At 38.9% G+C, this 16325-nt stretch overlaps 1 protein-coding gene across 18 annotated transcripts in view; it reads right to left on the reverse strand.

The window, feature by feature from the left end:
• Positions 1 to 16325, reverse strand: part of PPP4R1 (protein phosphatase 4 regulatory subunit 1) — a 64509-nt gene that overhangs the window by 36130 nt on the left and 12054 nt on the right. For 5 of the 18 annotated variants that reach the window (XM_083826640.1, XM_083826638.1, XM_083826645.1 and 2 more), the window contains 2 exons: positions 12982 to 13117; positions 4678 to 4784 (listed from right to left, as the gene is read on the reverse strand). In XM_083826640.1, coding sequence (XP_083682766.1) covers positions 4678 to 4784; positions 12982 to 13117 — 243 coding nt within the window. Of the gene's footprint in view, positions 1 to 4677; positions 4785 to 6359; positions 6403 to 10417; positions 10565 to 12068; positions 12157 to 12325; positions 12418 to 12981; positions 13118 to 14259; positions 15479 to 16325 lie in introns of those variants that run through there. The other 13 variants (XM_083826641.1, XM_083826644.1, XM_083826647.1 and 10 more) reach the window with 10 other exon arrangements.

Consider the following 16325-nt stretch of genomic DNA (forward strand, 5'->3'; position numbering starts at 1 on the left):
TTCCCCTTTTGCTTTCTCTCATTTTCTATTTCATATATCCTTCCACCTTTCCTACCTTTTTTGAAGGCCAAAGAAAACCTAGACGAGTGAAAACTATACTGTGTGCCCAGAGCCCATCCTTTTAGCTTAAGGGTCCATCAGACAGACTGATGTGTCTGATTTGCGTGCTGCTTCACTAGTCAGGTTATTTTCTTTTACTAACTAGAAATCAATTTCATTACTGATTGACAGACCAGGAGTGAAATACAGAGTAACTAATGAGTGAGGGGAAAGTCACCACTAGTCATCAATTAGAAGCATGGAGAGGTGAAAAAGGATTGCACCAGCAGAGGGAAAAAATCATGTAGCAGGAGCTGGGGGAAGAGGTATGAGGGTAGCTGCTGACAGCAGGGAAAGGGAACTCCCTGCTCCCACTGATATTTCATAAATATGAAGGTGTCGTTAAATGCAATGCTGTACTATGTGCCGTTGGGCAGACACTGTTGGCACCTCTCACTGTAACAACTGCAATTTGATTTGAATGGTGTTGCTAACACAGGTTAAACACGCTATTAAGTAATTAAGGTTGCGAGGCCATCCACATTAAGGCTGATTACACAGCTTCCAACCTTAATGACCAATTAGTCTAATAATTGTTTCTAAAAATCAGTGTGCTCTGCAAACTGCATTCACAACTGATTCTGTGCAGAAAGAAAAAAAGACTTTTTCATTCAGGAGAAAAAATTTCTAGCTGGTTATATTCAAGCCAGTAAGTGCAACTCCTCCAGCAAGTCTCTTTCTTTTTTTCGCAGCATTTCTCTATAACAATACCCGTGTATATCTATTTCCCAGTATGCTAAAATACCACATACATTTTAAAAATGGAGACACACGCTCCCTCCCTCTAAAAGAACCCTTGCAAAAGATGTAAAGCTTCTGGTGCACAGTATTGCAGTCACACTATGCAAAATGCCAAAAATGTTTCAATTCTGGCTGAGGCTAACTTTCAAAGAAAGTTAATGGTACTTGTGCACACAGCAATGAAGCCCTACATTATATAAACCATTCACAAGCTGGGACAAAAAAAAATGAATACAAATTCATACAAGTGAAAAAGACATAAGGGCCTTGTTCAAACTCATGTAAGTCTGTGACGAGTCTGCACTTGGGAATGAAGACGGCCCAGCTGTTTCTAACACTAACAAGGGTTTCTTGGGGAATAAAATCACATTTGCCAATCAGCAAGCTTCCATGGGATCAAAGACACCATAAGAACATTTAAGTGGGAAGCCATACCTAGCAACCCTAAAGAAAGAGAGAAATTACAAAGTGATTAAATAGTAGATTGCAAAGAAATAAGGTATCACCTTCCTAGCACAGCTGTAACTATGCTAGGTAACTCACTACCAAAGATCATAGGGAAGAAAAAGTTTATTTGGCAAGTAAGGGGGTTGGAAGCAACAGATTATTCCTAAACTGTCACTGATGCTTTTCCTCCAGTGAAACTGCTATTCTTTGATGCCACTTACAGCAGGATATGATGCTAGGGCACAGCAATTCCTGCGTTCCCTCAGCACGCCAAAGCTGGCAGCACCTCATTTTCAGTATTGTCTCAAGCGGATATTAGTGATCTAACACTAAGCTGCAAAGCCAAGTACAACGTGGAACCCCTCCATTAGAAAACATCCAAAATGCCCTGCCAGGAAGAGACCCGCTTCATACAATTTGTACGTGTAATTACACAACAGTAGACACGACTCTTTTGCACAAACTACATTTCACACAACTCACTGTCCACCTGCAACCCACAAACTGACTGTTGACAGAAAGCTGTTGAAACATCACTTACTTTTCAATAAGCAATACTTAATTCTCTCCCTCCATACCCAAACAAACAAACTTTCATAAATCAGTGATGCTAACTAGACCACATGAAGAGTCCAAGTGACTTCCTACCAAATGATATCTGAGAATTTTTTGTCACTGTGGTTTTTTGTAAGCAGTTTTAGCTGGTATTTGCCTTTGTCATGATGCCTCAAAAATTTACATCATGGCTAGCCCATTGGTACATCAAGATGGGCTTGTATAGGGATTGGTATATAAGATGTGTCAGTATGATGTCAGTATCTCACTGACACATACTGTCTCATGCGTTTTTGTGCCTTCCCTCCTGCAATCACATATTTGAATGCAGATCTCTTTGTAGTAAAGATTTTTATTTCACATTAATGCAGTGTTTAGCACAACAAAGATGTCATTTAGATTCTTAAAGAGTTATCACAGTACAACAATAAAAATAATTAGTTTTGAAATTCTCTTGCTCTCAAACACAAAAAGAAACAGCTGTCCTATTGTAGTCCCAACTCATTCAAAAAAAAAAAAGAAACATTTATTTTTCAGGCAGAGAAGCAAAGAATATGTTTGAAAGACATCAGCCCAGCAACAGGACTTCAGAAGTTACAAGGTATTAATAGGGCAAAGGATTGCTTAGATATCTTTACAGTATTTTAGATAACACCAGCAGTACAAAGATAGCATGGATGTTGTATATCCCAGCTGCATTCTTCAATTCAAACCTTAATATATCAACTACTGTTAAAAAACAAAAAGCGTCTTACTTTCGCTGACTTGATTTGACAAGAAAACACTCCCCAAAGTTGGAAAACAGGCTAATAAGTAACAGCTATCAGAAATGAGAAGACCTGTACACAGTTTAGGTTGACTTCCCAGCAGTTTTTTATTTATGCATTTAAACACAATTTGACTCCAGGGTGGCCCTAACCATATACACATATGGCTCTAACCAAACAAGTTAAAATGCACAGATATTATATTTTCTTCTTCCAAATTCAGTTATTTTATGTTTTACAAAGCAAGTTGGAAAAAATTGTGAAAAAAAGTGTCAGATATGAGAAAAATGAAAAACAATTCTATTAATAGCAACCGTAACAAAACAAAACAACCCCACAACACTGCCGTTTACATAATAGGAAAGAACACACATTACAAAGACACAAGGCAGATCTAGTTTCCTAATGAATTCTGGTATGGTTAAAGACGTAAGGTTATTCTAATTACCTGTGTTACAGAAATATACTAAGTCCAATACTGCAACTGCTCGAGGCATGAAACCCACAGCTAAGTTTGCAGAAATTTAATTTGTGGAGCAGCTGCAGAATCTAGTGCTACTAGTTTGGCAGAACTAAGACAACCTCTACAACGCAGGAAAAGCCTGAAATGCTGCTTCTACTGACGCTGGGAAAATATCAACCCTGACTAAAAATGTACTCCACCCCTGTTAAAGGAAACAAATTGATTTGAGCTCAATTCTTGGCAATCATTACGTTTCTACCTAAACAAGCCTGAGTTTGACACACTTGGTTGATCACCAAGGAAAAGCCTAAGGCTACAAAGTTGCTGCACGAAGTCATTTTCTCCTCCATACATCTGTCTTATTGCCAAGGCTGAAATGAAACTTCAGGAAGTTCCTGATGCTCAAAGCTGTTCAGAGCACCACACAAACTGTATACAGATTTCAGAAGCAGAGCTGTGCTAAGTGCTCTAGAACAGTTGCATGCCACTGTTCATAATTAAAAACATTTCATTTTAAATGAATAGTGACTTTTTCTTCCTCTTAAATAATTGTTGGAGAAGTAGTCAATACAATTATGTAATGCTTACGACAGGCTGTTTTTCCTGGCTAAACAAGGACATTAGCTCACAAAAATAAAAATGTGCATTTCAAATGAAGACAGTAGGATCTTACAGAGTACTTTTTTACCCTTTGAAAGTATTGCGCTATGCAATTCTGGAAGGGAGAAGAACTAACACACCTTAAACAAAAGAAATAGATTTTCATCTCAAAGTAAATTTAACAAAGTTTTTCTAATTCTCCATAGCATTCACCAACAACAAAAGAATTTCTCTGATGCTTTGCTGCTAAAGCCTTTTAGTTCTTTCTTCTGGTGCTTCAACCATATCAGCACTGTTCCAGTCAAGTCCTTTAATTTTTTCCAGAGAATCTTCAGCCTGGAATTTCATTGCAGCTCTGTCCACACCATTTTTCCCCTTAACCCTTTCCCCCTACCAGCCCTCTTTAAGGAACTCTTCCTTCCTCTCACATTTGTTTTTCATTATTCTCCTACATTTTATTCCAAACACCCAGCAGTCTCAAAAAATTAATGAGCAGAAGCACCTCTCTATGGATCTTTCTTACTCATTACTTATATCTGCATCTTGCCTACCAGTTCCTGCTGCCTCTCAGCTTCACCACTGGTTGCCCAAAAGGGACCAAAAGAACAACTTCTGCATTCAAATTCTATCAAAAGTAATGGGAGTTTTGCACAGATGCTTTGCAAGATCCTTTTCAAAGCAGTAAAATCATCTTTATCTACAAATCCAAAATAACCACGTAGATCTGTTGAGTAGCCAAAGTACATAAAAATTCTTTTAAATTATACTGATGGAAAGTGGTAGTCACACACCTTGAAAGGGCTTAATTTTTTCAAGGAAAATAGTAAGGAAAAATGTTGCCTTGGTGGAAGGGGAGGGGTGATTCAGGAAAATGGAATTTTATGGCATTATTGCATTCTATAGAAACCTAGTTTGAATATTGATAAAGAGAGAGAAAACATTGGTCCAACTTGAGCAATTCTGATATTCCCTCATTAACCCAGTAAAATGTTTAATGCTACTTACCTGAATCATCAGCTAATCTGCTGATTCTCTCCAACACAGCAATACAATCTCTCTCATCATCACTGACTTCCTTCAAAGTGTCCAGCAAACTTCGAGCCACCATTTGCCTAGTTTACAAGACAGAAATAAAAAAAATATAGAATTATTTGTGCCCAGAAACAAAGCCAAATCAAAATGTTGTGTAATCACACAAGTTTCTTAAACCAAACAATAAAATTTTGCATAAGTTCACTTTTAACTCGGTAAATTTAGTTAGCCCTGCTTTGGGAATTATTAGTTCTGATATTCAGCATAATCCTGAAGAAGTGTTTACTTTAAATGTAACATTAAAAAATATCTCTTCAGCTTACAAGAGTAAGGGAAACCAGCCACAAATTTAAGAAATGGTAACCATCTGCCAAGTGAGCAAACAGGAGTGTGGGAAGTTAGGAGACAGCGTCAGCCTTCCATCCTCACCTCTGAATTCCCTCACTTGATTCATACAAAGCAAGACAACACCACCATTGTCAGAACAATTTCAGTCATAATTATGAACTTATTTTTATAACAAAAGTGTGAAAACTTAAGCTGAAGATTTCCATATCAGTGATGACATTTAAAGGCTAAACTTCATTTAAATGATATAAAGAGCAGTGGGCACATACTGTGCTAATAAAAAGAACACACACGCAAGCCCATGTGCACCTGGGACATATGTTAAGCAAAGACGCAAATGAAATATTAAGAAAACATGAAAAGAGTCAGAATCACCTCAGTTACTATTAATTCATGAGGATTTTTTTCTAAGGGTTAACTTCTCAGTGACAAGATGCAGTCAAATGTTTTTTCCCCCTACCAGTCTGTTGCAGCCTATGTTACAAAGTCATACTCATCAGTTACAGAGCTCTAAACCCTAAGTTTTTAACCAATGCAGCTGACAGTGTAGCAAGCAACCCTTCTTCTCAATAACAGCCTGAAATGACATACAGGCCATCTTGACTCCATTTTTCCCCCTTTGGGGCAACGTGGCTGGAGAACACCAGTTCAGAGAGCTAGCAGGATTATCCCAACAGTGGAATGGGCCAAGGAGCACTGCCCAACGTGCTGCTACCTCTTGCACTGCCCCTGAGCAGTTTATCAAAATGCTAAAGCAGCAGGGGTCAAGTGCCAGATATTTCCAGAACTGACTGACAGACCCACTGTTAGGGTGTAGCCTGGATATAAGGACTGTTGACAAACAGCAGTGCTGTAAACAAGGACAGAAACATAAATAAACGTGGTCGTGTTCACAACAAATGGTGAATGCTAGCAGTTGCCACAAGCTGGTAACAAACAGATGGTTAGATTCCTAGCGCACAGGGGAAGCCTGAGAACTTCACAGTTCTACGCCATCGGAGAAATACAGTAGGCTTTCATGAATTCCCAAAGTCAAGTAAATATTTAAGTTTTCTCAAGCTGAAAAATCAGTAATTTAAAATGTTTGACATTGGCCACTTGCAAAACTCTTTTAAATTAAACTGTTTTGACATACAGATGAACAAAATCCTCTAAACCAAACAAACTCAAAAAACACTCTTTGCCTTTAACAAATTTCCTTTTCCTCACTCTTCAACGTGGTAAAAGTGCAATGTCTCTAGGCAGAGATCTTGATTTTCAGTCGCCAGTTCAGCTATCAAAATCCTAATGGAGGGAAACAGACTAACCTAGAAGCAGAGTTGACTTGGTCTTTTAAAGGGCTGGACAGCTCTGAAAAGAGAAGAGGAACATATGAAGCGTATTTCATGCACCAGCCTGCCTGGATGCCTCTCTCCCCTACACATTAACTAAAACCTTGAAAAACAAAAGAGACATGACAACTGGCCCACCGAGTTGGGATTTTGAGCCTACTGATGTAGACGTAACAACAGTGACTGGAGAATGGACTTATGCTAAATGTAGCTGTAAGAGATGGTGGTCAGCAATTCCTTGCACATTTGAACAAAAACACACACCCCAGACATTGTTCCCAGCTGGGCATGGAGACAGAATCGAGTTTTAGAATAAAATGCTTCCAATCAAGTATCCTGTCGATAACCTTTTACCCTGGTGACCCAGAAGAGCTATAAATCGTGTTGAACTAACCACCTCGAGCACCTCTTCTATTTCAGATACAGCTTTCTTACACCTGTTTACTTTGGTTGAAACAGCATCCGAGCCGTCTGGTGCAACAACTGACCCTGGATCTTTAACTTGGCATTTGCGCTTACAGAATATTCTACCTGTACCAGCAAGGAGGGATGGATGGGACTTCCAAGTTTGAAAACAATCTCAGAACTTACAGAGCCACAACAAACAGTGCTATTGCATCTGGCTCCTGGGGACTATGGAATGGGCCCCTACCCTACAGGGAGATTTGAGGAGACTCGTCTTCTCACAGAGCTTTGTTAGCCATATTCTGAATAGCGGTGGCTGGATCCCACTACGTCTTTGCTAGCTCCTGTGAGATGTACCCATGGCTATGCAGAAGTAGCCACCCTGTAAGCTGGAGGCCACAAACCTTCTGCTCAAGAAGAGATGAAAACACAAAACTTAACCTGAAATAGAAATGACTTATTAAATCCACTCGAAGAGACATTCAACTTTTCTCATGGACTGAAGGTAGAAGATGGCCCCCACCTGCATCCAGGTGGTATTTCTCTCTATTGTTCATACAGGAATCACTGCATCTACCTTTGCTTTTAGTAGATTATGGTAATAAGCATTACAACAGAAGGCAACAGAGCAAGTTAGGCTTATTTGTAGAAAACACAACTGGGTAAGCAGCCTCTAGTGACAGGGTAATCTCTAACTCCATCTGTCCAGTGTTCTGGGTGACCATGTCCACTCATGTCCCCTAAAACATCAGGGGCTCTTACTTCTGCCACTACCCCCAACAATCTGTCAAAGTTCTCCACGTGCTTCCAAAGCATAAGCACAGGACAGAGCTAAACCCACCTCACATTTGCCACAGGCCAAGAGCTAGCACACAAGCAACTGATGAGGAACGATTTAGGCACTGCAAGCTTATACTTCAACAATGCTCTGTCTGCTGGAGTGTAGAGAGTAAGGGAAGGTCCCTGGTGCCTGAGCAGCCTAATCCTTCTTCTCATGCAAACACTGGTGGGCTAGCTACAAAAAAAGACAAATGACCGCAATGAACTACTAATACATAGTAGCATAACATATATCTAGTAGTGGTAGCCTGTCCAGCAACTGCCAGGTGAGCGTTTGTGAAATTGTAACAGAGCTGTGAAGATGACCTGTCTGAGCTAGACACAGATATAAAACCAAAAGCGAACAGGCTTCATGCTCAAGTGAAGCAAGGAGACACCTCCTGTGACAAGGAAAGGTAGAGAGCTTTCCTCTAGGGATAATGACAACACGTCCCCATAGACTGAAATCTAACAGGGAGTCAGACTCTTTGAAACACATTCATGGCACAATCACTCCACCAACATCAGTGATGGCCATGTAAGTGGTGTCAGAGGCACACTGTAACCCTACAGCTGTGAACCCTCAAACAAAATTATTTATGCACCATACATTTTGACCGCCACCTAGACAGCAACGCACCTGTTCATCCCTTAAACAGGTTCTGGCTGAAGAAAGGGCAAAGACCAAATGCTGGGACATAGCACACAGCACAAACGCTTTAAATACTATGTGCCAAAGTGAAATGTGATTAGTGAAGTTCAACTTCATCTGTTCAAGTTTTTATCAGCATGCATGGGGAGAGCTCGTAAAACACTAGAAAAACTGATGGACTTGCACTTAGGATATTCGTAGGCACTACTTCACTGCGACTAGCAGAAGAAAATGTGGATAGATTACAAACACCCTGCCTTTATTTACGACCACTTGCACCGCACAGACATTTTGAAAACTGCGCACAAGGACATAATTGGGATACACAGTGACATAGTCCAAGAAGAGCTATAAATACCTTTGTATGGCTCATTCAAACCCCTTTTGTACACTGACCTTATATGGAATCAGTACTGGGAGTTCTGAGTGATGTAATTGCTGTGTACCAATCATCATTATTAGCCCCTTACTAAATTTATACCATAAAATTTAAATTACAGAGTTCATATGCATGAAGGGGTACATTTAGCTAGCCAGCTTACCTTACCAACCTTACCAGAGAGAAAGAGAGAGAGAGAGAGAGAGAAAGAAAAGCTTTTCTTTGCCTGTTTTTAGACAAGTTCTAAACCAAGAAATTTAGCTCCAAGAGGAGCTTTTATGTTTACATGAATATTATATTCTGAATCAAATCCCAGTTTCAAAATGAACATCTTTGTACCTTTCTTAAGGAGAAAGGCTAAACGAACAGAGGTACATGCACCCTTTGTCATTATATATATCACGAGTAATTAAGACTTCTTTTAGTGCTTTGGGAAAATTATGACCTGTAACAGTTTGGCTTATATAACTTTAATGTACACTTCTAAGTTAAATTTGAGTCATTTTAATTTGGTATGTATTTATCTGCAATTCTGTGTTTTGGGGATTGTTTCATTTTTACTAAATTTTATTCTTTGACATACAGTGGGATCAGAAGGACTGAAACATCGGTACACAGGAAAGAGAAGATAGAAATGAGAAGAAATAACCTGATTTATCCTAAAATGACAAGTTCTTGAGAAACATCCTAGTCCGAATGAATGGCACTAGAGTTTCACCTGCATAGCTTTTGCATAAGTTTGGCATTTCCTTATTGTCAGTACTCACCAAATAAACAGAAAAGAGAAGGTTACACTGGGCTAATCTGCACAGACAGAGGGAAAGGGAGTGTGGAGAGGAAAAAAGATGGGGTAGCTTTGGATAGCCAAACTCTGAATCAGCTTGTTGGCTATAATCTGATCTGAATGAAAATAAGGCAAGGTAATTTCTTAAGCTTATGGAAGGCCCTGATACGTTTCTCAACACCCTACCAAGCCTACTGTCTTTGAGAAGTTTTTGATAGTAGTACAGCATAGAGGGATGAAAACAGCAGACTCCTGTTTCAGTGGGGACACTTTCTGCACGCCAATCCTAATTTTTAAATATATAGTAAAATAACATTCTTGACTCTACAGAATGCAGTTGGAAATCTAGTTGGATTTCCAAAAATTCATCCTTACCCTTAATTCTTTGGAAAGGGATTGACTTCTCAGTTCTTAAAAAGTCTCATTCCACAATAGAGCATATATTCTAAAAATTTCTAGATCTGCTCCAGAATCACAGACATGTAAAATCAAACTGTATACTGTGTTATCGGAGTCAGGAATCAGAAAGCCACATTAAAGTCCATCTGAAGCCTAGAAAGCAGGAAGAGTACTTTCCACAGACCTTACCAAAAATAATAGGCCTGTGCCATGAAGGCAAAAAAAGACAAGTCACCCAGACTGCTTTAGGCCAAATCTTCACCTATACTGGAGACAGCAGAAGTGCTACTGATAAGCTGTACAACCTACGCATAATCCCTCTTTGAGAACCAATACATCCTGAGTTACCAATGAGTGCTGCTCTACCAGTATTTTGAAATTAAACTATTTTTTTGAAATTAAACTATTAATAAAAGGAAAAAAAAAGAACTAGTATTTCAAAAAATATCAGGTATTAATAGAATTGGTAAAAAGCAGACAACCTGAAATCATCCTAAAACATCTTAAAGTCACTATCACCAATTCTGGGACCTAAATGAGCCTCATCCAAAGAAGAGGATGCCTACAGAGAAGAGACAGGTAGAGCATTTCCAGACCTCCCCATTCAGCCACAAGGTGGATTCTTCTGATGGATGGATGAGGTTTTCTCACAGCTGACAAAGTCTGGCCAATACGTAGGCTCTGCTAGAACTCCTACACTGGTACACAAAAGGACTCTTCTGCAACTTCTTAAGTAATACTTTCTAAGGGAAAAGCAAAGAAGTACTTCAGAAAACAAAGCAGCATAGCAAAGAAGTAACTTTAAATATCCTCACTGATAGCCAGGACTGATCATACTGATGAATGGAAGTCTGCCACCAAGATCCACTTTGGTTTGAAGAGAAAGGGCAACAGCAATTCCTCGGGAAGTAGGCTGATCAAAAGGAAAGGGTCTGTTGTTCAGGTGCTACCTCGCCATTCAAATAGACCTACTATTGATTGTTGTGCACTTTGAGCCTTCTTAATGATGAACAGAAGCAAGTTAATGGTGATAAAGCTTAGGAAAACCCTTACAAAGAGTGAGGATGCAGACCACAACGTGCCAAAAATTAATACAGCAACCACTCCTGCCATTGAGAAAGCTGGTAAAGGATTCCCTCCCTACCTTTTGCTCTTTTTCCAGTTCATCCCATCAGAAGTTATATATATTTAAATAAAGAGGCAATTCCTCTTTACAAATTCAAGTCTTATCTGCTAACACTTCTTAGGATCCAGACAGATCAATTTCCATTTCAGAGGAACTACCTTTGACCTTCAGACACCAGCTAAGAAATCGCAAGTGCTCCAAGAATCCACTCAAAGACTAGGCTTCTGTAATAATCAGTAAAAATAATTTCAATTTATTCAATATAATCATACACTGCAAATGTGATATATAAGCAGATTACTAACCAGACAGAAAATGGAAATAAAAACAATGCAAAAAGAAAGAATACTTTGAAAAAAAAATCTTTACATGTCATTTTAAAGAACACTGAAAAGGGAATTCATCCATTTAATTAAAGAAAAAAAAATCTTATCAAAATTTACCTAAGCTCGATGATTGAGTTTCAAGGATTTGGGCATCTACAATTTGCCTGAACACAAATGCAGGTTCAAGGTCACAGAAAACTTCCTTTTATTAACTTAATCATAATCTAAGTGAATCTGAACCTACACATAAGGTAATTGGATATGATTATACCATTTCAATGAGACAGAAATTAACTTAAATATATTTATTCCAATCTTTTGCCTATGAAATGATCCAATTTATCTCTAAGCAAAAATCTCTCCATTGTTTCCGCAGACCATCTGATGCTAAGTCATCATAAACTGTAATACTTAACTCATTCAAGTTGAATTGCTACTTAGTCTTATCACTAATGACTATCATATGCTATTTCCTATATTTTCTTATGCTACATAACACACCTAGGCCTAACAAAGAGAGCTAGGATTAAGCAAGACATTTATAACAACAAAACAAAAACCAGAGAAAATGATAGTTACTCCACCCATCTTCCCCTGCAGAAAGACAGAGGTAAGCACAGGATGCAGAAAGGTGGGCAGCAGCACTGAAAGACTTCAAGGTTATGCATGCCCCGCATCCCAGTAAAACATGAGGACTACTATTCTTGATGAAAACTCAAGTTTCACATAACTTGAGTTTCCAAGTTCATTCTCCACTCTACTGGCTTTTATTACGTGACTGTCGCAATGAAATACCTGTACATCTAGAAGCTGTCTCCGCATTCCTCTCCCCCCACAAAATTTGAACAAACAACCTCCCCCTTCTGGGTGGCAAGTTACTGACTTCACCTCAAACTCTAAAATGCCACAAAATTTGAATTTCTGGAAAACAAAACAAAACTTTAAAATTGGGCATTTCAGAACTAATTTATACATACAGATTTGTGCAGGCTATAAGAGAAACCATAATACATTTCTTAGCTTCAGTTAAATCAGAAGGAAAACAAACCAACCTTCCAAACCGGGATATGTTCATGTATGTAGTATGGAATTTTAAGCACGTTTCACATGACTGAAGCACGTGGCTAAATCCTTACAGAAGGTGCTATAAACAACAAAATTGAGAAGCTAGTCTACTGGGTGGTTGGTCATAGATTTATCTTCCATATGCTACTAAATCAGAGAATTCAACATAAAAGCAAGAACATTTTATTAAAGATGTATTTGGAGACCAAACAAAACTATGTTAAAATAAAACATCAGAAAAAGTCATTTTTACACATTTGTGATTTAACTGCTTACAGTTACAATTAAATGTTGGGCTTGAATTTCTTCATCCAATGGAACTGTGTGTGGGTGCAGGCCTGTGAAGTATTCTACAATACCTGTGCTTTTAAGTGAAACGACTAGCTCAGTGGCATTACTGAAATAAAACTGGGCAAATGCAGACTACAATACTAACAGGTAAGCAAATGTTTTCTGTTATGAAGAATATTTTGCTATCTGTAAGTACAGGAAGCATCAGCAAACAAAAGGAGGAGTGGAAACTGAAGAATTAAGTGTTTGGTTTTTTTTAATCATTATTTGTATTTCATGCAAATTAACTTCAGTCAGATTTGAATCAGATTAATAGTTTGCACACTGTTAGGCAGACATTTAAAAAGCATACCTGTTGAATATGTTCTCACTTGCAGCGTACTTGTCCAGTCTTCCCAAAGGCGTCAACATTTCATCTTGTGAGACAAAGTCCAGGGCTGAAGGTATAATAATCACATCAGACTCTGAGCTGTAGTCATCCACACCAACTATCAGAGACATCAGAAATACTCCTTATAATCACAGTAGTTTAACACTAAAATGATGTCTGTTGTTGGTCTGAAATACACAAGTCTAGGCAAGGCTCTGATGACCATATATTTACTAGCTGCACTAAATCATTTCCCCCATCTTTCCCCAGCCCCCAGGAAGCCTTTCCTATACAAAAGTAATTTACTCAAAATTAATTTAATCCAATTTTTAGGTATTGTCTCTAAATTCCTAAACATGACATTTCACTAAACATCCGAGGTTCGTGCTATTTTAATCTGACATTTATACTTCATATACATATTTTTAATCAGGCAAGTGACTTTTAGGTAATTCTAAAATCAGCTTTTTGAACATGCACGGACTAAAATCATAGGTGCAATTAGTCCAGAGGTAATGCAACATCTAGCAGAACAAAAAATTATTTTTTTTTTTAAATTAAGCATGTTAAAAAGTTCAGACGCATTGCTGTTATCTGACTACCAAATAAAAACCAGGTACAGCTCACCTACTGCATAATTACTAACCAGCTTGTCAAAATACAACTTCATATGAACAGAAACCACAATGAACTGGAAAAGGGGTCCAGCCCTGCTCTGCGAAGCTGCTTGAAGTATTAGGATTTGAACTACCACCTTTTCTAGCTTCCACATGCCCTCTAAACTACTCAACACCGCAGTCCCATAACAAACACAGCCCGCAAATGCAACAACTTATTTGCAAGAACGGCAAATGCAATTGCTTATTTGCAAGAACTAACCCAGGTGACCAGCTTCACCCCTGAAAATACAACACTGCAGTATGCTACAGCTTATTCTTTGGTCTTTTATCTGAAAAGCCTTTCGAAAACTGGCAGATATAGATAGGTTGACTGATCTAAAAGTCCAATGATGATTTTTTTTTTAAAGCGAAATCCGTGGAGAAAAAGATTACTCTCTTCTTCCCTTCCATACAGCTATAGTATATTGATTATCAGACATTGCATCATTAACCTCAATATTCGACGTTCCAAATACCTAAGCAGCTACCACTTTCTGAATGCCTTCCTCATCATATTTCAAATGTTAAAAGAATTAACAACCAAAGGCCTCTAGAAGAGTAATATTTTCACACCTAAATTGAATTAATAGCATCCGTTTACCAGCAAATTAGTTCTCCATCTTCTCGGTAGAGAAACAGTGATATCGTTTAAGTGGTCATAAATAAATCCTATGCCTGGATGAAGGTCCAAATTCTGCAGTTGCTGGCAGCACATAAAAATCCTTGAAAGAAATCAAAGAGGCGATGGGAAAAAGAGCAGGGCATATTCATAGAAGGGCATAAGCGGAATCGGAGAGAGAGTGGCAAGGAAGAAAGCGTACTAGCAGCTGTGAGAGCCAAAGCGGCTGGAAGAGCAGTTTGGGGTAGTGCTCTCGGATATGCCCAAGGTGGAGGGGAACACACTGCGGGGGGAGGAGGAGGAAGGCTTGAAAAAAGGTCAGTTGCATAAAGCTATTGCAGCACGAAGGGCAAGCACTTAGCAACCCGGGGTTTACACAACTGTTTGAACTTCTGTTTGCCCAGACCTTAGGGGACCGAGGCACAAGGCTTCAGGTTTGTGGGTTTTTTTTTCTTGTTTTCTGGGTGTTGCTGGGTTTTTGTTTGTTTGTTTGTTTCTCTCCTCCTCAAGACTCAGTTTTATTTTTGCAGGAAAAGGCGAGGGAAGGTAAAAACATACAAAGCAAGTTAGGATTTTATGCTAGGTAAATTAACAAGAAGCAGGTTACAGCCTTTCACAGAATCAAATTCAACCCATGAACTCAACTGAAACCAGAGGTTTACCCGTGTTAGTACTTAAACCAAGACACCCCTGCACACATACCTTTCTCACACGGGCTTGTCTTACTGTTGTATGAGAGGTCCTACTTTCAGAGGGCTGGTATAAGACATACTTTTGAAGCAATTCTGCAGCACCCGTACATGCATTGTTAGATGCATACTCCTCAAGAAATGAACTCCGTTATTTATTTATTTTTAATCACTACAGTCATTACCTTCACTAGGTAGCTACACCACTGCACTCAGATTGGTTTCTAAGCTACAGAAATTAACTGGGGTGGAAATATCACTCTAATATTCAGTGAAATTAATTTTTTAACAGGATCTTATATTCCTATCTTAAAGTCTGGAGATCAGACTATGCACTTACATGTATAAACTGGGGAAACTATGCCAAATACAGTCGCCAAAAGAATTATTTTTATTTTATTTATCAAAAGTATCAATAAAAAAAATATGCTGACCATCATCACACCAACCTCCGCTAGCTTTACCTCCTCCATTTCTCTCCTCTCAACCTCAACTTTGTGTTCAACGTCCCCCTTCCCCCCCCTTCATTTCTGCTTGTCTGCTACTCTTACAGTGGTCCAACGCAGACGTCATCTTAATCGCTGCAGAGCACGAAGACAGCTCACTCGATTTATGCCACACAAACTAGTCACACAGTCTGTTTATGCCATACACACATACACCAAAGCTGGCCGGACGTCTGATGCCTTTGATTTAAGTGAACTGAATGTTCTCGTAATTTTTGCCTGGTCAAAGCAGTGTCAGATGTAAGTATCAATGACAAAAATATGATACATATAAATATTAGGAGCTACTTACAATTTCTGTTTGAGGTCTCATTCTAATTCAAACAGAAAATTAGGTTATGTGCATTTGACTCCACAGTGTTTTGCACGTTGTAAAATTAAGTTTAGCACTGCAACAGGCTTGATATGCCTCCGCTACTGATACTGAGCAATATTACTCAGCCCCAGCACCTCAGCTTTTAGCCGGAGAGCTCGTTCAAACGGCAGCATCCTGATAAAAGCAACACAAACACCAACAGGGCAGAGAAGGGGGATTAAAGATCAATCGGTGCATGGTTACAAAAAGCACTTCTACAGTTACCTACATATTCTTTTTCACTCTCAACACCAAGACACTGCTTCAAGCAAGCTAAAAGGAGCATCAGCCCACAGTATTTGAAGCTTATTCCAAAACAGGTGTCAAAAAGGCTTTTAACTGGATATTGCCTCTTCAGCTCTCCTTGGCTGAGTGCTCAAAGTTGGGTGGAAAGCAAAGTACCACCGTACCTTTTGTGCTGTACATTTTACAAATGCCAAAAAGCCCTTGAATACATGTCTTGACTTGTTCAAATGTAGAATGTCCAGCTTCATTCCC

Source organism: Anser anser, assembly GCF_964211835.1.
Source record: "Anser anser genome assembly, chromosome: 2".
Taxonomy (NCBI): Eukaryota; Metazoa; Chordata; class Aves; order Anseriformes; family Anatidae; genus Anser; species Anser anser.